The 25922-nt window shown below is 43.7% G+C and overlaps 2 protein-coding genes across 7 annotated transcripts in view; one reads left to right on the forward strand and one right to left on the reverse strand.

Moving 5' to 3' along the window:
* Positions 1–35: 35 nt before the first annotated feature.
* Positions 36–3759, reverse strand: il4i1 (interleukin 4 induced 1). Its single transcript, XM_076082021.1, has 8 exons — positions 3690–3759; positions 3392–3459; positions 2940–3154; positions 2742–2854; positions 1818–2019; positions 1654–1722; positions 1440–1576; positions 36–804 (listed from the first exon to the last, which is right to left on the reverse strand). Exons 1-8 carry the CDS (start codon positions 3743–3745, stop codon positions 36–38), a joined length of 1629 nt encoding a protein of 542 aa, XP_075938136.1. The 5' UTR covers positions 3746–3759.
* Positions 3760–7805: 4046 nt separating this feature from the next.
* snx19b (sorting nexin 19b) overlaps positions 7806–25922 on the forward strand; it is a 34911-nt gene continuing 16794 nt past the window's right edge. For 3 of the 6 annotated variants that reach the window (XM_076082033.1, XM_076082034.1, XM_076082031.1), the window contains exons 1-11: positions 7809–8099; positions 9301–9583; positions 9742–9936; positions 10168–11370; positions 11743–11941; positions 12613–12713; positions 12805–12924; positions 13468–13592; positions 14431–14524; positions 14622–14781; positions 15736–15865. In XM_076082033.1, coding sequence (XP_075938148.1) covers positions 9323–9583; positions 9742–9936; positions 10168–11370; positions 11743–11941; positions 12613–12713; positions 12805–12924; positions 13468–13592; positions 14431–14524; positions 14622–14781; positions 15736–15865 — 2588 coding nt within the window. In that variant the 5' untranslated portion in view covers positions 7809–8099; positions 9301–9322. Of the gene's footprint in view, positions 8100–8933; positions 9167–9300; positions 9584–9741; positions 9937–10167; positions 11371–11742; positions 11942–12612; positions 12714–12804; positions 12925–13467; positions 13593–14430; positions 14525–14621; positions 14782–14919; positions 15879–16924; positions 18309–25922 lie in introns of those variants that run through there. The other 3 variants (XM_076082035.1, XM_076082037.1, XM_076082032.1) reach the window with 3 other exon arrangements.

Consider the following 25922-nt stretch of genomic DNA (forward strand, 5'->3'; position numbering starts at 1 on the left):
ATTAGACGGATCACGAAGGAACGGATTCATGAGATCTAAACCGTGAGGTTATTAATATTCCTCGCGGCCCTGAGTGCAGACTTCATGGCGGTTTCGATCCACCCGTGCGGCGTGGCGGTGTGTTCTCCTGCAAAGTGCAGCCGTCCCTCGCTCTGGAACAGCTCCCTGGCGTACTGACCCTGCTGGTAGGGCGTGAACAGGGCGAAAGCTCCCAGACTGTACGGATCCAAGCCCCACTTCTTCACCAGGCCCCCCGTCCACAGGGCCCTGATGTACTCCCCGTGGATCTTCACCAAGTCCTCCAGGACCACGGCCATCAGCTCGTCTTCGCTCACCCCTTGGAAGAGGGTGGAATCGTCGGAGCAGGTGTAGGACGCCAGCAGGGCGCCCGCCGCCGTGCCGGGGAAGCCGTGGCTCGGGTAGAAGATGAAGCGGGACGGCCGGTCCGTGATGCTCTTCCCGCCTCTGATGCCCTCTTTCTCCCAGAACCGCTCCGAGAAGCTGAGTATCACCTTGGTGGTGCTGGCGTAGTGGACAGAGCGCAGGGCCTCCGTCTTGTCCGCGGAGAGAGGCGGCTGGAAGTCGATGAAGATGGCGGCCTTGGCCGAAGCCGTGACCAGGGCGTAGTCCGCCGTCAGGTTGGTCAGGGAGCCCGAGCTACGCCCGTCCTGGAATGTTACCGTCACTCCGCGGCCTCCTGCGTGATTGATGAGCTTGACCTTAGAGTTGAGGAGGGTCGTGGCATTTAACATCTGGAATAAAGCCCTCGGGATGTGATCAAAACCATCTGTCACCTCAAAGTACCTGGAAAATAATAAAAACCTCTTAGTCACAAGCTCTGCAAGTCTTCTTCAATACAGCATGATGTTCATATCGTAAATTATGGTTTGTCTCTCATTGGTTTGTGGACTGATGTTTTGAAGCAGCGAGTTTGGCATTTTGGCCGTCGCCATTTTGTTTTTTCTCAACCAGTGAACAGGAAGTGATCATATCTGGACTGAGGAGGAGTGACGTAGAGACGTCGTATACGTCTCTGGTAGAGACCTGTCAATCACCGTGTAGCCCCGCCCTAAAGCATCCCCTGCTTTATGGTCTGTTTGACTCTAAATGGACCATAATGTACTAAATGAACATCATGCTGTATTGAAGAAGACTTGAAACTAGAGATTGAGACCATAAACTCATGTTTACAATGTTTACTGAGGTAATAAATCAGGAGAGAAGTAGAGTCATTTTCTCATAGACTTCTATACAACCAGAGGAGTCGCCCCCTGGTGGACACTAGAGAGAATGCAGCTTTAACACATGAAGCTTTGGTTTAATTTTTCAGAACTGTTGCTGCTGCCTGGTGATAATTCTCTGTATCACGTTTATTTCTGCCTCTGTAGGTCTGCGTGCTGCCAGACACATAACAAAACAGTCAAATGAACATTTCTTACTCGGTGCTGTCGCTGATGTCCGACTGAATGTACAGCATCTCTATCAGCGACGTGTAGAAGAGGCTGTTTTCGTTCAGGATGTCCCCGATCATCCTCAGGGCACCACGACTCAGATTGCCCACCTTCACCAGGTATTCCTGTCAGCAATCAAATGTAAAATGTGAAAATATTCAGATTTAAGCTACCACCTGCGTGGCAACGTGAAGATGTTTACCTTCACTGTGTAGGAATCGTATTTATCAATCATGGCGCTGCAGCCGATGGTCTTGAGATCATCCTGCACCTGCGCACAGATTACAATTAGAAACACATCCCTGTCCTTGTGCAACTAAAAATCCTCACAATATTATAACATTAATGTGTGTAATGTATACAAACCTTCCAGAGCGCCTGACTGAAGAGTTGAGCTGCTGACTTCCCCCTCTCTCCTTCATTCAAGCTGTAGTTCAGCACATTGGGATTGTTTCCCACGGCGCCCGTTTTCTGTCGCACTCCATTTATAAAATAGTAGGTGTTCACGTCATTCTGGATGAAGGGGTTTAGGGAAATTTGTAATTTGGAGGCGAAGGAAAGCAGAATCCTGTGGAATAGATAGTGTGTATTCAATATTTTATATATGTCAGAGAGATTTGACATTGTTCTTTTGAGGCAAGACCACTGGTGGATGAAGTACCGTACAATCTTAGTGGCAATCTTAATGATTTGCCACTTTAAGTACGGTACTAAATCAAGTACTTGAGTACTTAGATACTGTAGTTATTTGTTTATGGAACAACGTTTCTTTAACATTGTCAGTCCTATCATGTCACTGTCATGTTATACCCCAGCAAAAGTCATGACTGGACTCACTTATCAAAGCTGGTAGTGGTTTAAAAAGTACAATATCCCTCTGAAATATAAAAGTACAAGTACTTCAAAATTGCAATTTTAAAGATTTTCATTTGAATAAATGTCTCTTAAATCACTGTCTATCACCAAAGGAGGTTATACAATAGTGATTGAGATTAAGGGGAATATTTATATATTTGCAGTATTATGAACTGAGTGTATGTGGCGACATTCCTGCAAAAAAAATGCTGTATTACAATTTTCTTCTCTGTTGCATACACACACAAAATTGGATTAATTCACACAAAATAGCTTTTTGCAAACAGTGCAAAGACTCAAGAATGATAAACTATGAAATTATAAATCAACCAGGACTGAAATCGTAAGGATTGACACTTTAAGTACGGGACTAAATCCCTTGAGTACTTAGTTACTGTAGTTATTTATTGATGGCATAATTATGACTGGACTCACTTATGAAAGCTGGGGATCCTCATGGCGCCCACTTCTGCGTACCAGCCTTCTCTACTGTCCCTGAAGGTCTCCACTCGTCCTCCAATGCGGTTACTGGCTTCTATTATGGTCACCTTGTTGTCCACAGAATCACCACATCAAGTGTCACTCACAAACGGTGTGCTCATGGTGACATGTCACGTCATTATTTCCTCTTACCTTATGTCCAGCATCTTCTAAAAACTTAGCGGCGGTGAGTCCAGCGATGCCCCCGCCGATGACTGCGACATGTCGAGGAGCCTTAGAGGCGGGGAGGCCTTTAACCACCATGTCCAGGAGCTCGCTGTAGTCAGCGTCCTGGAGGCACTCGTTCAGAGGGTCTGCAAAGATCCCACTCACGGCAAACACCACGACCCCGACGAGAACCAGAGGAACTGACACTGACAAGAGATGGAGATGATATCAGTCAGACTCCCCGGTGCTCTTCCTTCAGCACATGCTGGATTTTTAGAGTTCCTCAAAACCCCTCCAAAAAGAAAATTGGACTAGTGTTTCCTTTGTATTACGTCTGTATTCACTTAGATGTGTAAGATTAATTTAATAAGTTATCAAATCTTATTTCGAAACTATTAAATGAATGAATTACGTAACAGCAGTTCTTCTATACTTACAGAACTTGCACATGTGAGGGATCATCTTGAGACCGGAGCTCCACGGTCTGGACTTCCTCCCACCGAGACTATTAGAAGACAAGGGAACCTTCCAAAATAAACAATGTACAGGTTTGGAAAAAACCACACAGGCAGCATTATCATGAACAAATGAAATGATCAACTGAGCTGAAAGTGTTCAGTTTAAAACTGTTTTTCTTTTCTAAAAACGCGTAAAAAACACATTGACTTTGGTGGAAACATGACTAATCATTTAGAGAAAGAGAAATAACAGCAGGTCAGACCGGACTATCTCTACATTCCACTCACCTTTATCAAAGGTAAAGTCTCGTAAGTGGTCATAAGTCTATTCATGACTGAGGAGAAATGTCCTTCGATTGAGCTCAACCGTCACCGCTTGTGTCTGGAAGAAAAAAAGAAAACCCCTCTGGACGCGTGGTATGTGTGAAATTACGCACAACGTAATCTTAATGAGGGGGACTGTGGCTCCTCAGGTCTTACAGAAATATGTTCCCACACCGGCTCGAGAGTCAACCACACTGAACAAATGAGATTAGTGAGGCTACACCGGTCATCAGCAGACCTCATTTCCTCCATCTTCACTTTCTCTCAATATCTGACCTGAAAGGGCTCATTCAGTGGTACCCCGAAACACGTCAGGTCTTCATTATTTCTATTATGAATATCCTGTAGTTTTTGTATGCATGTCTTGAAATGTTTTTTACCGCTTACCTGTAAAAACGTATGCTCTTTATTGGCTAAATAAAGCACATACACAGCTTTTACAGGATGCTAAATAAACGCAAAAGCAAGAATAAAAGAAAAGCAGAGTTTCATTTTCCTGACATTAGCTGCATTGTCATTATTTTTGTATTTAAAGCTAACTGCTGAATAACTACTTTTGAAGAAACTGGTTAAAATGAACAAAAACATGATGATTAAAGATAATGGAAAAAGCGGAACTCACAACTTCAAGAAACCTTTTTCTCATACATAAAGTCTACTTCATCCAGAATCCAGCACGACATTATTGAAGGCAAGACAATTTAAACAAACACGATAGGTAAATAAAATAATAGTCAAAATAATCTAAAGCAAGAAATCAACCAAAATAAGTCTAAAACATATATATTAAATAATAATAATATTCAATAGGCAAGGCAAGTTTATTTGTACAGCACATTTCAACAACAAGGTAATTCAAAGTGCTTCACATAAAACCATTAAAAGCATCAAAACATAAGGCAAAAGAAAATGAGATTTAAAAACAATTAAGAACATTCATTGAAACAATAAAAACAGCCATTAAAACATTAAAAAACAGTGTAATAAATAAAATACAGTAGTAAAATGGAGGAAATTGATTAATAATAATATTGAATTAAAGGCAGCAGCAAACAGAAAAGTCTTCAGTCTTGATGTAAAGGAGCTGAGGGTCTCAGCAGACCTGCAGCTTTCTGGACTTTGTTCCAGATCTGTGGAGCAGAACACCTGAACGCTGCTTCTCCATGTTTAGTTCTGACTCTGGGAACAGGAAGTAGACCGGTCCCAGACGACCTAAGGAGTCGGGATGGTTCATAAGGTAGCAGCAGATCAGAGATGTGTTTTGGTCCTAAACCATTCAGTGCTTTATAAACCAACAGCAGGATTTTAAAGTCAAGTCTTTGTTGGACAGGAAGCCAGTGCAAAGACCTCAGAACTGGAGTGATGTGATCCACCCTCCTGGTCTTAGTGAGGACTCGAGCTGCAGCGTTCTGACTGACTTGTTACAGAGACCTGTAAACACACCGTTACAGTTGTCCAGTCTGCTGAAGATAAATGCATGGACAAGTTTATCTCAATAGTCGTTTCTTATGTTTGGAATGAATCCACATATGTGTGTAGACACAGACATGAGACACAGACACAGACATGAGAGTGGTGTCTTCGGATTTCACCGACATTATTATTATTTTTTGGTTGCATCATACAGTTGAACAAAATACCCATATCTATTTGTCTCTATTTTCTAATTATTTTTATTTTGAACTATATTTTGAGTCAGATTAGTGGTTCATAAGCAGGAAAAACGACTATGAAGCAGCATGTCGTCCCCTAGTCAGTTACCCCACTCATCATCTAAATGTTGAAGGATATATTTAGTTTCCAGCCTAATTGTTTTTATTCTCTCTCTCTGCCAGGAGACGATTAGCTGACTCAGCATAAACAATGGAAGCAGTGGAAACAAGGCTAGCCGGCCTCCGTCCAAAGTCCACAGCCCCGTCCACCCAAACATAAAGCTTTTTAATTCACATCGTGTTCATTCGGTAATCCATATAGGTACACCACGTACAGTACAGTGTGTTTAACGAGCTTTAGATTAGCTGGCAATGCCCTCGTTTCAACTTTGCAGAGAGCTGTTTGTGCCAGTGTTTATGCTAAGCTAGGCTAATCGTAGCTGGTCCCGGCTCTGTGTTCAGCACACAGACATTAGAGTCAAACTAAATAATAATAATAATAATAATAATAACAATAATAATAATAATAATAATAATAGCTTTATTTATATAGCACCTTTAAAAACAGAGTTTACAAAGTGCTTTGACAGACAAAGCAGCAAAAGCACGATAACAATAACAGAAAGATCAGTGAGACAGTCGATACCATACAAATAAACTAAGAAATAAATAAAATAATATATATAAATATATTTAGAAAAATAATTAAGTAAAATCAACAAATAAAAATAAAACAGAAAAGCGATGACATCACATAAAAGCCAGTCTGTAAAAATGTGTTTTATGAAGTGATTAAAAAGAGATTACTGATTCTGCGAGCCTTCAAGTTGTCCAAAGCCACCATTTTATCATCATAAAAACAACATTTCCCATGAGCCTTAGCCACTTAAAAGCCTCGTGGGAGCTGTAGTTGTTGAATGCCAAAAATAAGATCCTATTTTTTCTGGGCCCCGTTCCTCGTACGTGGTTCAACTAAGTCGATCAAATGTCCTATTAGCAGCTTAAATTAACCCGATGATTGAAGTCATTCTATCTCGGTTTCTCAAAGGCTGATCCTCTCAAACAGTCTCGTTAATTCGAACCAGACTTCAGTAATCAGGATAATTGCGCGTGCCCGTCCTACTTCAGAAGGGGGAAGCGTTGATCACCGAAACCATGATTTTCTAACAGTACAATGTTAAATAAACTCAAAGAAAGAGCCTCTTTTTACTCCGCGGACGAGCAGGAGATGATCATGAACGCATATGAGGAATTCAAGACCATAATCACGGCAAAATGCGTAAGTGTGGGAAAAAGTATAGGCTCATTTTAATGCCTCATCACCCCAATCAATCAGATTATATGTCTTTAAATGTGCTGCTGGCAGTAGGCTTCATGGATGCATCATCCAATGAGATATAGCAAAAATAATAATAATGATCTCAACTCTTTCAGAATAAGTAGATAAAAACAAGCCCAAAGAGGATCTAACTGATACTCATTAATAGATACTTATGAGGATATATGTATTGTATGCGCTTATGTATCATGTACTATATATGTGTATATACATGTATGTGTAGATTACCATATAGAACTAGCAGTTTAAATATGTGTGTGTGAATCTGTGTGTGGGCGGATCAGTGTGTGTGTGTGTGTTATTCATCATCAGACATTCAATCAACTGAAGCAGTGAAGATAAATAGTGTGATTCTCTCTGTTCTTATCATGAGTCCACCTTCATCATGTTCTACAGTAATGATATGCTGGTGTACTAATAACACTGTCATATCATTATGAGTGCTTTAACCCTCATGTATGCAACGCAGCCATCAAGAGGACATGGGAGCAAGTAAACACTAACACACACACATTACTCAGAATGCTGAGTCAGTACAATATGTGCCATGGTGATGTAATGAACACATCCATAAGTTTATTAAGCGCCAAATAAACTTTACGAACAGCACGGCATGCAGCGGCTTTCCCCATGTTCTCCGCATCGCCGACACTGAACAACAATGTACCATTCGCAGAACAGCTCAAGGCTGCATCCAGTGTGTGAGAGTCAATGCTCGGCTGCAGCGTGTGGTGTTCAATGTATGCTCCAGAAGGTCTGTAAATAAATGATTCCTTGTCGGTAGAATGGATAGCGCTCGTATAGGAAGTCATCATGATGTGATAACGGATCTTGGCGATGTGGAAGAACTCTCTCCCTATAAAACGCTAATCTAACTAATATCCTCCTTCATCAGTGGATCTCTGAGGAAGGGAGCTGTACATTAATGCAATAGAGGCTTCTTAGTTTGCTCAGCTGCTTTTAATGGATCACCGTGTGTCTCACTTTACATGCATTTCCGGAACTCCCGTATAACCCCCAGTATATGCGCAAGCGCATTAGACTACCGTATATGACAGGAGCTGCCATGTTTTCCGGGGGTGTGGCAGCTTATCCAGCTACCTTCAGTTAGCCTGGAGCAGGTTCAAGCTTATGGATGTGTTGCTATGGTGATTTTGCCAAACTTGCTTCGTGGAACCGAAAAGCCTCACTTATGTAATCTTATCCTGAAAATTATCCGGCTAACTCAGTTAGCCACGTACGAGGAACGGGGCCCTGTTCTTTTTTCTTTTTCCTCATTTGAACTGACGTCATCATACCGGAAGTAAACAAACCAGCCGAGGCTCAAGACGCTCACGAGACCTACCATCCCGTGCCATGACAGCTCGCGCAGGTTTAACACATTTATATTATATTTAAAAATAAACCATAGCAGGGGAAATGTTTATCTAGGAAATGACTACACTTGCACGTGCAATGTTGCACTGTGCACGCGATGTGAAGCTGTAGCTAGCTACGATGCTTCCAGACCTCTAGCTAAAAATGTACATATTCAAGCTAAGTGTGAGTATTATTACAGAGTGCCACCTCACAGGACATTAGGTGGGACATCAAACAAAAGGTTACGATCTTATCTTTAATTCGGCATCAAAGCAGGACGCCAAAAATTAATCTGTTTGTTAATATCCCCCCCCCCCCCCCCCCCCCCCGCCTCTCATTAACGTTGTTAACCGTGGAGGCGGAGGAAGTCTGAAAACGTCAACTTAAATCATAAAGTAGATGATTATGTTGAGATATATTGCTTCAGGTCGAATAACCTGTATGCCGAATGTTCTGTTGTTGCATTTAATCGAGTCTTAAAGCTGCTAGAACCATGTTCGTCCGTCTTTTACGTGACATGCAGCAAATTAGTACGAAATTGTCGAATTTTTAATCGGAATTTGGTTGCGCGTTTTCTCACCAGAGCAGATAATAACGGTATTTAATCAAACACGTTGCACAGCTGGTGAAGGTTGTTAGAACTAATAGATACAGATAGTATTAATAATGGTGTGGTATTTATAATACATATTGCATATCCATAAGTATTTGTTTTTAGTGTAACTATAGAATAAAATAAGTATATAAGTAAATATAATAATCCTTTATTAGTCCCGCAGTGGGGAAATGTACAGGATTACAGCAGCATAGTGGAGTGTGTATATATATATATATATATATATATACACAGTATAGTGCAAACAAGAGACATAGTAAAAAAAAACAAGATCAAAACAATTATTATAAATTAGTAATAAAACAGTAAAGAATATTAAATAAGTAAAAAATCCACAATAACTAAAATATTATATATAGAGACAGAATAAATACTGACACATAACAAGCATGAGTGGTGACGTTGGTGGAGTCTAAATAGCTCATAATTAAGCTGCCATGTGTCGGCACCGCTGTCCTCAAGAGGTAATTAGAAACATGTAAAATAGTCAGAGGGCCAACAGTTCATTTTCACCCCCAAATCCAACCTCTTTAATTCATACTTTACAGCCTTTTGTTTTATGTAATCTGTGTTCTCCTTTTGGTTTTGTGTTTTAAAGGTGTGACGTCGCTGTGGCACGCATGAACTCCACATCTCCTCCCGAGGGTGTGAAGCCGGACGGTCGCCTCCGCAGCGCGATGGCCGAGGTGCTGGGACAGAAGAGCTTGTTGGGCTTCAGCGTGCTGTTGGCCTGGCTGGTGCTGTTCCACCTGCTGGTCAACATCTGGCTGCTGTGCGTGTTCACCAGCCTGCTGGTGGTGCTCGGCGGCTGGCTCGGCTCGCAGGCCGTCCTGGAGTCCAACAGCGTGGTTCACCTGGAGAGGTTTATCATCCTGGAGCAGGTACATGTGCACAGTGTTGGTTTCACTTTTCATTTATAGACATGGTCATAAAAGCTTTATTGGTGTTCTGGGGAAAAGATGATCTCATCCTTTCTTTCTGTTGTGAAACGGCGACTCATCACTATATTCACACTTGATTTATCGTGGTTATACTTCAGGTTCCGCCGTCTGTGGAGGATGAGCGTCACTTGGACCAGGAGATCCACAACACAGTGAGGAAAATCATCAGGGACTTCGTCACCTCGTGGTTCTCCACCGTGTCCTCAGAGAGTGGTTTTGAGACGGAGGTTCAAGAGGCCATGGTCTCTATGGCCATGGAGCTGAAGAGCCGCGCGAGACAGCTCGACAGGAAGGTACTCGGATTAAAGACACGGGCAGCTGTTGTGTGCTTTACCTGCACTTTGTGTAACCTTTTCTGCAGTGATCTAATCCATTCTGTTGATTTGGATAAGCGTTTAAGAGATACAAGCATGTTCATTTAGTAAATTATGGTCCATTTAGAGTCAAACAGACCATAAAACAGGTGATGCTTTAGGGCGGGGCTACACTGTGATTGACAGGTGTAACGTTTTGAACCTCTGCAGGAGCTCACCCAGAGGATCCTGGATCTGTTCGGTTGCCACCTGCAGGACTACATCAGAGCCAAGGAGCTGGTGTCTGAGCAGCCGGAGCCCCCGGTGGGGAAGTGGAGCGGCGAGAGTGATCGGCTGTGGCGGGCGTACTCCACGATGACCGCGCCTCACCTCGCCACGACCGGCGACGCGGTGCAGCTCAACTACACCCGAGCGGTGGTGGACTTGCTGCTGCACGTGTTGGTGCCGCCGCCTCACTTGGAGAGCCGCACGGGAAGGTTCGTGGTCGGGGAGCTCATCACCTGCAATGTCCTGCTGCCGCTCTTCGCCAAGCTGTCCGACCCCGACTGGCTGAACTTTCTCGTGATCACGATATTCGGCAAGTCGCGCAAACCACAGGAGCCGTTCTCGACGGAGCAGCCGGCTTTGTCGCCGTCGCTGCCGCCACCATCACCACCATCACCACCATCACCTGCTGACTCAGAGCTCGCTCCACTTCAAGAGACGCCTCAAAGGGAAGGTGAAGCTCCTCCGCTGAGAGAAATGCTCAGTGACGCAGAAACACCCGAGCTCGTCGCCTACAACGTGATCGACTCCGAGTACGCGGAATGTCTGCAGAGCAACGCCGAGGAAGAAGAGCCAGCTCTGCCCTTCCCAACGCATTACATGAGGGGCAGCAAGTCCAACCCTTTTTACCAGGAAAACGACTCTGACCTGGATTCTCCTTTGGGCGACTATAAGCGAGACTCCATCGATTCCCTGGTCATGATCGGCCAAGAGGACGGCCTGTACGACGGACAGAAGGAGCGTCCCGCGTCTGTGGAGGACAACAATGGCGTGGACCTGGAGGACGTGTTCCCCAGTCTGATGGACGGCTCCTGTCCCAGAGTCCTGGTGACTTCAGAGCCAGCGGAGCATCCCAACAACGGCTGCGACCTCTCTTCGGTGAGGACGTCGGGGGGCCACCAGGACCCGGAGAGGGAGGGTTCCCCCTCAGTGAACCCGGCCAGGGAGCTCCTTCTGGGGACGGAACAGAACGAGCTGACCGTGGTCGGCCCGTTGCAGGGCTCCTCCCCTCAGGCCACGTTCAGCTTCGAGCCCCTCATCAGCCCCGACGGGCCGGTCATCATCCAGAACCTCCGCATCTCCGGCACCATCACGGCTAAGGAGTACCGCGGCACCGGCTCACACCCGTACACCCTCTACACCATCAAAGTAAGGAGATGACACCATCTTTTGTATCGTTTTAAAGATCTTTAACATAATCTTCATTATGTAAAGGTAGCATTTTAAAGTGAGAATGATCTATAACGCATCTATAACATAGATAATGTTGACATTTTGGACCTATAGTATTTATAACACATTCTTTAAATACAGTATATTATCAATGTTGGTTTCAAAGGAGAGCTTGTGTTTCTCCCACACGTTGTCCACCTATATTTCATATTGGTACAATGATACGTAGCTTTGATACTGAGACATTTTACACACTGCGTCACAAACAGAAATATGTTACATGCAACATAACTCGTGACAGGAATGTGCAGCACATGAGGAATCCTCGTTCCTGTGTTTGTTTTTCAGTACGAGACAGCGATGGGCTGTGAGACTCCGGGGAGCTCCCAGACGGGTTCTGAGGATGCTGAGGTCGCCCCGTCAGGGTGTGAGAATCCATCGCCCATCCAGCAGGTAGCCTACCACATGGTCAACAGACGATACAGCGAGTTCCTCAACCTGCAGACCCGAGTGGAGGAGAAAACAGAACTACGGAGACTCATCAAAGGTGGGAGGGACGGACTCAAACAGAGCGTTTGTGTGTTTGATTTAACATGTAAAAACCCTGTTTCAGTGGCTTTAGTGAGCTGTAGTCTGGCTTGGATGAATCCATGCATGTCCCACAAACAGACCTGGATTTCTTGACCTAATAGACAGGGTTCGTACGGTCATGGAAAACCTGGAAAAGTCATGGAATTTTAAAATGGTTATTTCCAGGCCTGGAAAAGTGCTTAAAAAAAATAAAATCCCAAAAGTTTTGGAAAAGTCATGGAAATGTGTTATATTCATATTTTCATGTCCTTCATTTGCGCTGAGTTGCCAGCCAGTGTTTCTCAGATTGGAGTGAGACGAGGAGAAAAGGTGATGTCGTGATCTTCGCAATAGAACATTGTGTCAGTGTCAACCAGAGTACATTTATAAATGTTTATTCTTTTAATCAAACCATTGTCTCTCATTCGATTGTGTCATTTAAGGTATACTGTATGCTTTGGAATTCTCATTGTTAGTTTAAATACATTTTCTCACTTTTTCATGTATACACCGAGATTTCACAAAATGTTTGGTCATGGAAATTTGGTGAAAAGTCATGGAAATCCATTGGTCAAAATGTGTATGAACCCTGAATAGATCCAGTCTGACTGATGTTTGATACTTCATTATTTAATTGTAATGTTTCAGGTGTGAAAGGACCAAAGAAGATATTTCCAGACATGCCGTTTGGAAACATGGACAGTGACAAGATAGAAGCCAGGAAAGGACTTCTGGAAACCTTCCTGAAGGTTTAGTGGCTTCATATTGTATTATTTATGCTTATTATATTTTAATGCTTGTTTTTTTAATCTAGCAGCTTTTTCTTTTCTTCTCTTTCAGCAACTCTGTGCCATCCCTGAAATAGCCAACAGTGAAGAGATGCAGGAGTTTCTGGCTCTCAACACCGACGCCAGGATCGCATTTGTCAAGAAACCTTTCATTGTGTCGCGCATAGACAAGGTATGTCATAAACACCGGGTTCATCACATCATCAGGAGAAGTAATCACTGTGTCGATCGAGCCACACGTCGGCTGGTTTACTCCAGCTGTATCAACCCAAAATACACACATTTTACTGTGATTTAATTGGCATAAACGGATAAAAAAGATGCCGAAATAACGACAAGCAAATAACTGCATGGAGTTTGGATGGATCGGTGCTAAGCTAAGCTAACATTGTAGCTGCTTTATCAACTCTCAAAATAACGTCACATCGGCGTAAATACGTCAGCGTCGTTATTGTTTGTACCATCTGGTTTATACACATATATTCATATGCATAGTTTCTGTGTACTAATATGAGGCGTCTTAGAGCTATGGGTGAAATATTTTAAATATTTAAATCGTGAATTTCGCGTCTGTATTTGCGTCCATTCACGTCTTTGCATTGACTTTGTTTGTAATCCGTTTGGTGTGAACACAGCACGAGTCTCTATTGGGTTCATAGTGAGTTTGTAATGTACTACAGTACAGGACATGTGTTATGTGTGTGTTTGTGCTCAGATCGTGGTGAACGCCATCGTGGACACCCTGAAGACAGCGTTTCCTCGCTCAGAACCTCAGAGCCCGACTGAGGACAATGAGACGGAGATGGACGGAGGAAAAATGAGTTGTGACAAGAAGAGCAAGTATGACTTCAGAAATCCAGACCAACTTTTATCCTCATAATATCCCCGAAAACACAAACCCAAACAATTGTGGCCGTGTTTTTTTTACCAGGTGGCAACCAGAGTTCTTAAGAGTGAAGCCGATGCTTCATGTGTTAAAGCTGCATTCTCTCTCGTGTCCACCAGGGGGCGACTCCTCTGGTTGTATAGAAGTCTATGAGAAAATGACTCTACTTCTCTCTTGATTTATTACCTCAGTAAACATTGTAAACATGAGTTTATGGTCTCAATCTCTAGTTTCAAGTCTTCTTCAATACAGCATGATGTTCATTTAGTACATTATGGTCCATTTAGAGTCAAACAGACCATAAAGCAGGGGATGCTTTAGGGCGGGGCTACACAGTGATTGACAGGTCTCTACCAGAGACGTATACGGCGTCTCTACGTCACTCCTCCTCAGTCCAGATATGGTCACTTCCTGTTCACTGGTTGCAAAAAAACAAGATGGCGACGGCCAAAATGCAGAACTGGAAGCTTCAAAACATCAGTCCACATTCCTGCTAACGTACGAATATTTCCACCAAAATAAGCCTTAAAATAAAGTAGTTCTTCACCTGACTTCAGTGCAGTTTGCCCGTCTGCTCCCCGTCGTGTGTTAATCTTCTACTCTGGACTGGCAGCCGCAACATTCGGGCAAATGAAGCCAAAGCATCTGGATCGACCTCCTGGTGGCTCCCTGCTAGTTTAGAAAGCGCTGGACTTGACATGCAGTGAATTTCTCTACGAGCATTGAACACATTATAATCGTCAATCATGCAGTTTTAACTATTGCACAATGACTTTGTTTGTACGATCTCAGGTCTCGTCTGAAGTTCTCCAGTAAAAACATCCCCTTCATGAACGGCTCGGACATTAGACCGCCGGTTCTGTTCAGCTGGGAGCAAACCAGCACAGTAAGTAACTCACGTGTTGATATTTGCTGCTTCAGCTTCTTTTTTTCAGGGCTAATTAAACGTTACTTTACTTCCTGTCTGCTCTCCGTTGTCAAAGGTGTTTAACGGGATGTCGTTGGGAGATCTGCAGGCCTTCATTTCTGAACAAGAAAAGATGTCCGCCAGAGTGGAGACGGAGAGGGACGACAGTCCAGTGACGAGAGAATTCAGAGACTGTCTGGATGACGGCTTGACGGGAAAGAACAGGCAGGAACTTGGTAAGAACGGGGCAGGAGGATAAATTGTGTTTCCTCGTCGGGTTGACCTGTGTACAAATATTCAAACTGGTTTGTTTTCAAGCCCAAACAGACGTCGCTGTCGTGTTTTTAAAAACATTTCTTTTGTGCTTTGAGCAGCTCAAGCCGAGTGCCATGTAGTCCCTTTATACCGGAGAGAAGACAGACTCTCTCTGGCCGACATCTCCAACACAAGGCAACTAACACCAGAACAATCTAGACCCATAAAGAGGACAATATGTATTCTGGATGTTTGGTGTGAACTGTCCCTTTAATAAACTTACATATATATCCTGCAGAGATCTGTAAGATACAACTTCATCTTATGTTATATGTAAGTTTATTAAAGGGACAGTTCTTGTATCTGATATCTTGCAGATAGAGTGCTAAAAAATAAACAAACACAAAAATGACACTGAGCAGAACCTGCAGCATCTAACCACACGGGGGCAGTGTTATTAAATATATGAAGCGAGGTCCTGACGGGATTACTGGACGTTCATCAGACACAGAAGAAACCAGTGAAAAGGTTTGATGCATAAATGTCCCTCCATGCATCTATGAGGTGCTGCTTTTGCAAACCAACCTACAGTTATACTAATATTAATAACTTTATTTATAAAGAACCTTTAAAAACAGAGTTTACAAAGTGCTTTGAAGGACAAAGCAGCAAAAGAAAGGAAATAAAACAACAGAAAGATCAAGAGTGAGGCCCAACAAAGCACGACAACTAAGTAAAATAAATAAAATGAATAAATGAAATAAATACAATAAATTAAATTAAATAAAGCAGTAAAGCGACGACATCACATAAAAGCCAGTTTGTAAAAATCAGTTTTAAGAAGTGATTTAAGATATTAATACACGTCTGATCTCTGCATATAACACAGTACTTATCTTGTCGTAGTGAGTTGTGTGTGTTCTGGTCTCGTGCAGCGTGTGAGACGGCGCTGGCCGAGGTGGCTCTGAACATCCTGTGTCTGCTGATGACGGAGCAGTGGAGCTGGCTGTGCACGGAGAACATCCAGAGGACCATCAGGCTGCTGTTTGGCACCTTTATCGACAGGTGAGGCTCCACATTCATCTGACAGAAGAGAACAGAGAACCAGCCACATCCTGCTCCTCACACGGGATGGATCACTCAAGTATTCATCAAGTACTGCACTTAAGTACTTGTACATTACTTGAGTATTTCTGTTTTCTGGTACTAAACATCTCAGAGTCAAATATTAACATTCATCTGACAGCTTTAGTTACTTTACAGATTCAGATAAACAAAATATATAATCAATAAGATATGTCAATAAGGCGTTATTGACATGCATATTTAAAGCTAAATATAAAATGTATGTAAATAAACTAGAAGGAACTCCACATTTACCAGCTGCACCATTAAAGTGATGAACTCATCAATAATTATCCAAATATTCTAAAATGGGACATTCTGCATAATAAGTACTTAAGTACTTAATAAGTAATACTTGGTGGTACATTTCGATGTTAACTTTTGTACATTTACTTAAGTTGCCTCCGTAACTGATTCTAGTTTAATGTTTTTTTTAACCTTTTTCTGCGTAATGACGCCGTTATGGATGTCCACCAGTTTATATTTGAAGTTGTTATTCTGAATTAAAATGACTGTGTTCACACGCACACTCATACTCCACTTTTATTCTGAAGTTTTCTTCCAAATGGAGCGTTTTCAGAGTTTCTGACAAAACACATAGTTTGATCTCCAGCCGTTTAACTTTGACATATTCTGAAGGAATAAACGAGATATCAGAGCATCGACCCGTCAAACACAGCGCTGACGTGGGATTCACGGTGATGAGACATGGGGTCGTTTTACGTTAATCTAAATCTGCACGGCTGCATGTAAACGGGAATATTATTGGAATATTTATTTTCATTGTCCATGTAAACAGCTTATTAGGAATATTGTCTTTTTCAGAATAAGGCATGTAAACGTAGTCAGTGTTTGTTCGTCCTCAGTGACTGCTAACAGACAGATGCTGGTAACATTTTGAAACAACACATAAACCTGCCCCATACCTCTCCCTTCTCACAACGCTTGCCCCCGAATGACTCTTTAAAGTGCCCTTTTTTACGAGCTTTTTCTCTGCAGCGAGGAAGCGATTGGAAACTTGTGACTCAGCTCAGGTCAGCACGTGAGAACACATGGTTCCTGGTGGAGATTCCTCAGAGAAGGCTGTTTACGAGCTGCTGAGGGGACTCTGGCTTCCGTACAGTCGTCAGTCGAGAGACTTGATATTCTAGTCGAGCGCTGGCTGTGAGCCTCGGCAGTGGTCCGTGTTTGCAGAGTACTTATTAAACACTTAACCGAAATGAGAAGAGCGTGTCGTCTTTTTCACGGTGACATTATGTTGTACAATCGAGTCTGGTTGCTCCGGAACGCCTGACATCAACTTCCCAAACATTCATTGCATTTAGCGTCCTGCTGCCAGTAAACCCAACATGCAGACAATGTTCTCAGGTTCTAGTGTTTGCGGGCGTGAGCGCCGTGACCTCACGTTCCCCCCGGGGTGTCGGCACCAGAATATCGTTCGTCTTTATATTGAGACCGGGCCTTTCTATTTTTAAGGAAGTATGAAAGGCCTTGTGCTTTTTTGTTTGGCCTCGTCTATATTAGGCCGGCAGCCGTCTGTCAACGTGGCTTTGACAGCTCGACGGTCTCCTCTCTGCTCTGGGTGACGGAAACCCTGGAACTAACAGTCAAAGCTTCATGTGTTAAAGCTGCATTCTCTCTAGTGTCCACCAGGGGGCGACTCCTCTGGTTGTATAGAAGTCTATGAGAAAATGACTCTACTTCTCTCTTGATTTATTACCTCAGTAAACATTGTAAACATGAGTTTATGGTCTCAATCTCTAGTTTCAAGTCTTCTTCAATACAGCATGATGTTCATTTAGTACATTATGGTCCATTTAGAGTCAAACAGACCATAAAGCAGGGGATGCTTTAGGGGCGGGGCTACACAGTGATTGACAGGTCTCTACCAGGCACCAGGTATATGGCGTCTCTACATCACTCCTCCTCAGTCCAAATATGGTCACTTCCTGTTTACTGATTGCGAAAAAGCCAAGATGGAGACGGCGACACGCTGCAGTGTTCCAAAAGTTGAACTACTACGACTTAAAACATGCGTTTTGGGAAAGCTTGGGCACCGTAAGGGCGTCACTTTCGCTTTTGAGCGCGTCTACATTGGCAACAATGTATTAGAGACATGTGAACTCTGATAGCTTTGTTCATGTATCATTTTTTTAACAGAGATAAAAAACAAACGAATGCAAAGTAGTATATAGCAAGAAGATGAGGAATAAAACAGAAAAGTTACATTAAAGTAAAACTCTGCAGTAAAGCTGCATTCGCTCCCTTACAAAATAAAACGATATAAAAGCCGCTCTACTTAAAAGAAGAAGTGAGGTGAGAGAGTGACTGTAAATTGTTAGTGTGTCGGGGTGCTGTTGGGCTTCAGCCAGGTTTTACTGATGGCACCAGAAGAGTGCCGGTGTATTTCGGGATGCACTCCCGTCTGATGAAGAGGTAGAGAAAGACAAAGAGGTGGAGAGAGACAAAGAGGTAGAGAGAGACAAAGAGGTAGAGAGAGACAAAGAGGTAGAGAGAGACAAAGAGGTAGAGAGAGACAAAGAGGTAGAGAGAGACAAAGAGGTAGAGAAAGACAAAGAGGTAGAGAAAGACAAAGAGGTGGAGAGAGACAAAGAGGTAGAGAAAGACAAAGAGGTAGAGAAATACAAAGAGGTAGAGAAAGACAAAGAGGTGGAGAGAGACAAAGAGGTAGAGAAAGACAAAGAGGTAGAGAAAGACAAAGAGGTGGAGAGAGACAAAGAGGTAGAGAAAGACAAAGAGGTAGAGAAAGACAAAGAGGTGGAGAGAGACAAAGAGGTAGAGAAAGACAAAGAGGTAGAGAAAGACAAAGAGGTAGAGAGAGACAAAGAGGTGGAGAGAGACAAAGAGGTAGAGAGAGACAAAGAGGTGGAGCGAGACAAAGAGGTGGAGCGAGACAAAGAGGTGGAGAGAGACAAAGAGGTGGAGCGAGACAAAGAGGTGGAGAAAGACAAAGAGGTAGAGAAAGACAAAGAGGTAGAGAGAGACAAAGAGGTGGAGAGAGACAAAGAGGTGGAGCGAGACAAAGAGGTGGAGCAAGACAAAGAGGTGGAGCAAGACAAAGAGGTGGAGCAAGACAAAGAGGTGGAGAAAGACAAAGAGGTAGAGAAAGACAAAGAGGTAGAGAAAGACAAAGAGGTGGAGAGAGACAAAGAGGTGGAGAGAGACAAAGAGGTGGAGCAAGACAAAGAGGTGGAGAAAGACAAAGAGGTGGAGAGAGACAAAGAGGTGGAGAGAGACAAAGAGGTGGAGCAAGACAAAGAGGTGGAGCAAGACAAAGAGGTAGAGAAAGACAAAGAGGTAGAGAGAGACAAAGAGGTGGAGAGAGACAAAGAGGTAGAGAAAGACAAAGAGGTAGAGAAAGACAAAGAGGTGGAGAGAGACAAAGAGGTAGAGAGAGACAAAGAGGTGGAGAGAGACAAAGAGGTAGAGAGAGACAAAGAGGTAGAGAGAGACAAAGAGGTGGAGCGAGACAAAGAGGTGGAGAGAGACAAAGAGGTGGAGCAAGACAAAGAGGTAGAGAAAGACAAAGAGGTGGAGAGAGACAAAGAGGTGGAGCGAGACAAAGAGGTGGAGCGAGACAAAGAGGTGGAGCAAGACAAAGAGGTAGAGAGAGACAAAGAGGTGGAGCAAGACAAAGAGGTGGAGAAAGACAAAGAGGTGGAGGTCTGAGCAGCTTTAAAACGCTCATAGCTCATCGTTGTGTCCTCACACATGAAGAATGCATTTAAAGTCTGTGGACCGTGTTTCTCTGATGTTTAATGTTTGTTATCAGCCGTATTGCCCAGAGAATTGTTTCTGTAACAAGTGTCTGCAGGTTGTGTGAATAAGCTGTATGTGAACATGTAAGCTGTGATAGTATCAGGGCTGCGTTCTGAGTCCTCCTCCTCTGGTCCCCACCAGAGTCCTCCTCCTCTGGTCCCCACCAGAGTCGTCCTCCTCTTGTCCACCAGAGTCCTCCTCCTCTGGTCCTCTGTCCTGATGTCCGCCCCTCAAGTCCAGCTTGATCCTGGACCACTATGGATCCAGGTCTCTGTGACGATGTGGGCTCAACAGTCACCGACCTCCCGCTGCATGCTGGGTAGTGGAGTAGCCTCAGGCCCTAGCTGGGTTAGCTTAGCTTCCATCTGGGCTCTCCTCTCTTGGTGTGTGTGTGTGTGTGTGTGTGTGTGTGTGTGTGTGTGTGTGTGTGTGTGTGTGTGTGTGTGTGTGTGTGTGTGTGTGTGTGTGTGTGTGTGTGTGTGTGTGTGTGTGTGTGTGTGTGTGTGTGTGTGTGTGTGTGTGTGTGTGTGTGAGAGAGAGACACACACAGGTCTGGCTGGAAAAGCCGTCTCTCTCTCTCTGCTCCTATAAATGGGGTCCAAGGCGAGGCCCTGGTTTGGGGGATGTCTGGTTTTTATGGACTGGAAAGTGGGACAGTTTAAGATGAATATAGTCTCTTTCTCTTCAGACGGCAGTCTGGATGGAAAAACGCAGCCGGAGCCAGGTTGTTGTCAGAGTGTAGACGAGCTGTACGTGATGTAGCCCGAGTGAGTGCAGCCACTTTACGTCAGCGTCAGCGCCGCTGATCGGGACACTCCGTGTTCTGTTCGGTGGAATGAGTCTGTAAACACAACGCTTTGTTCATTTGTCCAGCAGAGAAAGTGCGTAAACTCCAGCTGGTGACAAATAAGGGACTACGTTCACATGCACACTCATATTCCAGTGTTAGTATGAATATGACAACATTCTGAATTAGATATGGTTCATGTCCACATGTTATTCTATTTGTATATTCTGAATGAGGTCTTATATTAATTAAAACCTGTGTGACATGTTGATATGAAGGAGGTCCAACACGTCCTCCACCTCTGGAACACGCTGAGTAAACACAGGTTTTGATGCAAAGTTGACATATCTTCAAACCCAGCTGACGTTGGATTCACTGGTTCCGGTGATGAGGATGCAGCATGTGGTTGTTTGACGTTAATCAGAATATACACGGCTGCATGTAAACAAGAGTATTAGTGGAATATTCATTTTCATTAGACATGTAGCCTCACAGCTTATTAGACATATTGTGTTTTTTGGGATAGCGCTGTGACGCTTATGTCGGCCTTTGAAACGGTGATGTCATTCCATCGATGCGTGCGTGAGAGCTGCACCGTACCGCGCTGTGGAAATGTGGCATAAGTTCGTCCGCTGGTGCTTTATTGTGTGCTTTCTTCTTTTCTTCACAACACGTTTCCCTCTCACCAAACTCCATGTGGTAACCTCCGCTCTGCCAGTTTCCCTTTTTTTTTTGTCCTGCACCTGTCGCACAATGACATGATTCTTTTATTTTTACTCCCTAAAAAAATGCCGTATTAATACTTCCATAAACAAATGAAGTGGTACCACGAGATCCGCGCTGACAGCTTGATGATGGAGGCGAGGATGAAGCGCAGCACGGGGGATTTAACGCTTGTCAACAGTTGTCATGGAGAATGCTCCGGCTCTCTCAATCTTCTGCTCTCTCTGTTAATTGAAACCCAGGGATCTCCGTCTGACTCACTGTGGGCGGCTTGGGTTTCACCGGCGGTGAACAACAAGTTGTTTTGGCTTCGGCGGGGGGGAGGAAAGTGTTTTTTGGGGGGATTTTACTGTTGCACTATTTAGCCTGTGACCACATTGTGGCGTTTGGAGAGAAGATGTGGTCAGAGCTCCAACATTAATACGATTAACAGAAACATTGGCTTTCACAAGTACTGTTTTATTCACCACGAGTCCATGCTATTCCATCATTTTGTTTTTCAGTTTGAAGTGTTGGCAGTCAGCCTTTCAAGCAATCCATCTGCCCAAACCTTCTGCATTCAGAGCGCTGAGGCGTGCAGTGTCCAATAACAACAGTCTTAAATGTTAATCCGGTTGTTCGTCATTTCTTTATATGATGTTTTCGCTTCAGGCGCATGTAGATGAAAATGTGAAGACCATGTCATCAAATAGTAGAAAGAAATAAAAGGTCGTAACAAAGCCAGATGTCATAAGTCAGACTCTCACAGGAATCCATCTCGTCACTCTTAGAGTGATGCGTTTGGACCAATCAGCAGCCTGGGAGGAGCTACTGGCAGCTAGGGGGCGGGGCTTAGGTGTGTGACGCAACACGGATAGGCGAATGTTCGTTCAAAACAACAATGGCGGCTCCCGAAGAGGTTAGCGTAGATGCTAACAACAACATTAATAGCATCAGTTACATTAGAACTGGAGAGTATTTCTTCGTTGAAAGAAGTGTGGTTCGTTGATCTGATTGGTTGTTAGCCCGTGATTGACGGATGGTTCATCCAATCACATGCCATGTGTTGTTTTTGAGAGCGCCTGCCCTTTTCCAAACAGTTTCCAATCACTGCTTCTCAGATGGTTCTCTGTTACAAACCCTCTGGTGGGTGAGGTGAATGGACCATAAGTTGCGAAATGAACATCATGCTGTAGTGAAGAAGACTTGAAACTAGAGATTGAGACCATAAACTCATGTTTACAATGTTTACTGAGGTAATAAATCAAGAGAGAAGTAGAGTCATTTTCTCATAGACTTCTATACAACCAGAGGAGTCGCCCCCTGGTGGACACTAGAGAGAATGCAGCTTTAACACATGAAGCTTTGATTTCACTCGATAGAACCGGAGAACCGGATCCAAGCAGACGTCGAGCTCTTGCCGTCTAAATGAAGAGTGAAATGAACAATATAGTTCATCGTAATTAATAACCGCAAATATCAACCTCTTAGTAACAAGTTTAGTAACACTGTTTTGATTCCTTTTTAGTATCGTGCGTAGGATTTAAATGTATCCTCATTATACACCCAAGATCTTCCTCACTCCTAGTGTTTTGGTTCACTTTGTAAAAAGAAAGAAAATAAGTTTAACGAAATCTTCACTAAATGGATAAAAATGAGTTAGTACTGCCTTGTCATCTGTTCACTGTAAAAATAATCGTTATTTCTCAGAGCGATCGGAGCCGTAGAAATAAAATGACTTGTATAATAAAATAACTTAATTTGCTTTCGTCTAAACTTTGTAGTTTCCATTTTGAGCGTCTAGTACGAAGTTTGGTAAGACTTAAGAAAAGCAATCCTTTTTTTGAAATTTTAAAATGATTGTCTTAAAGCTAATATTGTTTGACTGCTCGCCTGTTCTTCACCCTCACCAAGGCCACAGCAGCAGTACCGGCCCAGCCGACGTGTGCAGCTAGCTCCATGCTGCTGTCACCAGCTGAGCACATCCACATGGACTGATGTTTATTCACGTCGGTGAGCTGCCATCTCCGCCAGAGGGAACAAAATAATTGCTCAAATTAATTGTTTCAGGCACTAAAGTGACTCCATGTACGAATACGTATCAGCAGATATTTAGTTTGAGGTATTAATAGTCGTACGAGTCTGGCTTCATGTGGAGACTATTTTTAATCTTCTACTTGTGACGTTAGTTAGCTGCTGTTCTTAGAATTAATTCTTCTGGACATAGTGTTTGATTTGGCACCTTTTGTGTGACATTAAAGAGTCTTTGTTACGTCTTTAACGTAACAGAAGACCTCATGCCGTGTTACTGTGAAGACATGATGATTCTCAGTGACAGCGATGTGGGGAATCTCTTTTTAAAGGATCGGACCCCAAAAAATGACCCCGTCCATTCTCAACTCGGGGAGGATTCCTGACCCCGCTGGTTGTTTTCACAGCGAGGAGGTGATATCATATGGGTCCTGGGGCCTGGAAGCTTCTCCTGTCAGCAGGAATTCGCTTTCAGCGCTGAGCGTTGGGCTATACATGGCAGGTTAGGTGTTGGTGGGGAGGAAGAGGAGGAAGAGGAGGGGAGGGGTGGATGGAAAGATGCTGTTGTGTAATAGCTGCAACCATAATAATAACCATCACAGTGTAAATAAAGTTGTACTGTCGATCGTTCTCCAATATTCAGTAGAACATGTGTTTCTAGTCTCTGATCTGAAGGAAGTGGCAGTAAAGCCCGCCTCTCTTTCTGCTAGATTTGATTGGCTGTCGGGTCAAAAGTGACATTGACGAGCAATGCGACTATTTTAACTTTTCGCATGTCAAAAAAATTATAGAAAAATGCGACCCGCACCGCAATAGAGTTGTTTCTTTTTGCAGATGTCGTACAATGAAAAGTTAGAAACAAGTTTAGTAATAGAGTTTGATTTCAATTCAAACCAGATTCCCTTTTAGAATAAAATAGAATAGAAAAGGGTCTGATTATATTTTTGATGGCGGGGCTATAGATGGCAGATTTGGCATTGGAGGAGGAGGAGGGAGGGTTGGATGGAAAGATGGCGTTACATAACGCTGCAGGCTCTCCATCAGACCCTGCAGACTGGAGGAGGTGTGGTGTCCCTGGACAAGCTGTTCCTGAGACACGCTCCTCGCCGTGTGGATCCTTGCTGTCTGAGCGGTTCATCTCTCACCCTGTGTTTCGCTTGGCGGCGTGCCACGTGTCGTGTCACTATCATGTTTGCTCGGGGAGTCATTATTATCCCATGTTACATCCACGGACATCTCTGAAATATAAATATTGTCTTCTGTTACCGGCTAATAGCAGTGTGCAGTTGCTCTCCGATTCCTCCAGACCGATGTAATCGTCTCCAGGGGCCATCGCGGGTCACATACCTGGGTCACTTCTCATGACGGTTAAAGCTCTGCGTCCATTTATCCTTATTTAGTGTTACTCCGTGAGTAGGGACACCGAAAATCCTCCCTCACCGGGACATGAAAGACAATATGTCTCATAATTGTCCACACTCTCGATAAAGTTAGAGCACAAAGTGCCGCGTGCTGGAGCGCCGTCGGGATGTTTGCAGGATGAAGTGACCTCCTCTGGCCTCTTCACATCGGCGGTGTCTGATTTTCTCCGCTCACCTGGGGCCCGAGACGAGTCCCCGAAGTCACGGTCCGTCTCCGGAGACATACTTGTGCGATGACGTCTCGTCTATTCGAAAAAACTGCCTGCAGGCTTATTTTTAGCTTCAGGTTATACTGGTCTGTGTTTTCCATAGATGGTAACTAAAATAAATCCCAGTGGAGTGCAGCGCGCTGCAGAGCCCTGCAGCCGGCTCAGCTGATGTTTCACGTGGTTCATTGAGTTTCTCTTGCATCACCCGTCTGTTGGTTCCCCTGCCAAGTATTCGAAGCGTCTCTGCTTTTATCTCGGCGGTCGTCGATTGCGTCGGGTTCGTTTGCTGGAGTTGAGCCCGATAGTTCATTTAATGAGTTGATTCAGACCCTTTGAGTACCTGGACTCTCTCTTTGGGTTCTAATGGAGGCTGAAGGTGCACCGCGTGTGTCACCGCGGAAGAATTAAAGACAAACTCAAATTTAAATTCATCTTTGTTTAGAAATCACCTTATAAATCTTTGTTTTGTCTTGTGTACTTATTTGGTCAAGATTGTAAAGATCAAAAAGAAGACGTTTTAATTGAGTTTGTTTGTGCAGCGTTCGTGAGCCCTACTGTACTGTAGTGCATCTGGTAAAGCCCTAATGAGGTGGGAATCAGTGCGAACGTTATCAAGCTGAGGCAACGAGGAAAGCTAACCAGCCAAGCTCAGCAGCACAATGGATCCTCCCAAATGTAGACGGCTGTAAAGGGACCAACGTGTTTAACACTAACCGTTGACGTAATGCTCTGTCGACCTGTTGACAGAAGCTTTCTCAACGTTTGTACCGTTTCAAAGTTTGCGATCGTCTCACACAAGCTTGATTGGTTACAGTCAGACGTCTCGTAGTCTTTCATTCTTTTAGGTTGTTAAAAAAGTCCTCTTTACATTTAGATGTTATTTAGTGTTGAACATGAAGAACAAAACGCTTTACAAGCAGTTCAACCAGACTGACAACTGAAGAGGGCAGAAAGAGAAGAAACCGGCAGTCACTGGAAAAAGAAACTAGACTTTTAGCATCAAAATGTGCAGATTCAAACAGGAACAACTTCCTGTTTCAGTGTCAAGTGTTTCACAATAACGATCA

This window comes from Anarhichas minor, unplaced genomic scaffold (genome assembly GCF_050575085.1).
Source record: "Anarhichas minor isolate MPS153535 unplaced genomic scaffold, ASM5057508v1 ptg000088l, whole genome shotgun sequence".
Lineage (NCBI taxonomy): Eukaryota > Metazoa > Chordata > Actinopteri > Perciformes > Anarhichadidae > Anarhichas > Anarhichas minor.

Excerpts from the sequence above, each read along its gene's own strand:
- il4i1 (XM_076082021.1), bottom strand. The coding sequence starts at position 3,745 with ATGAATAGACTTATGACCACTTACGAGACTTTACCTTTGATAAAGGTG. Across the intron at positions 3,460-3,689 it reads TTGATAAAGGTGAGTGGAAT|TCTCGGTGGGAGGAAGTCCA; the intron begins GTAGAGATAGTC and ends GTCTTCTAATAG. Across the intron at positions 805-1,439 it reads GACATCAGCGACAGCACCGA|GTACTTTGAGGTGACAGATG; the intron begins GTAAGAAATGTT and ends ATTATTTTCCAG.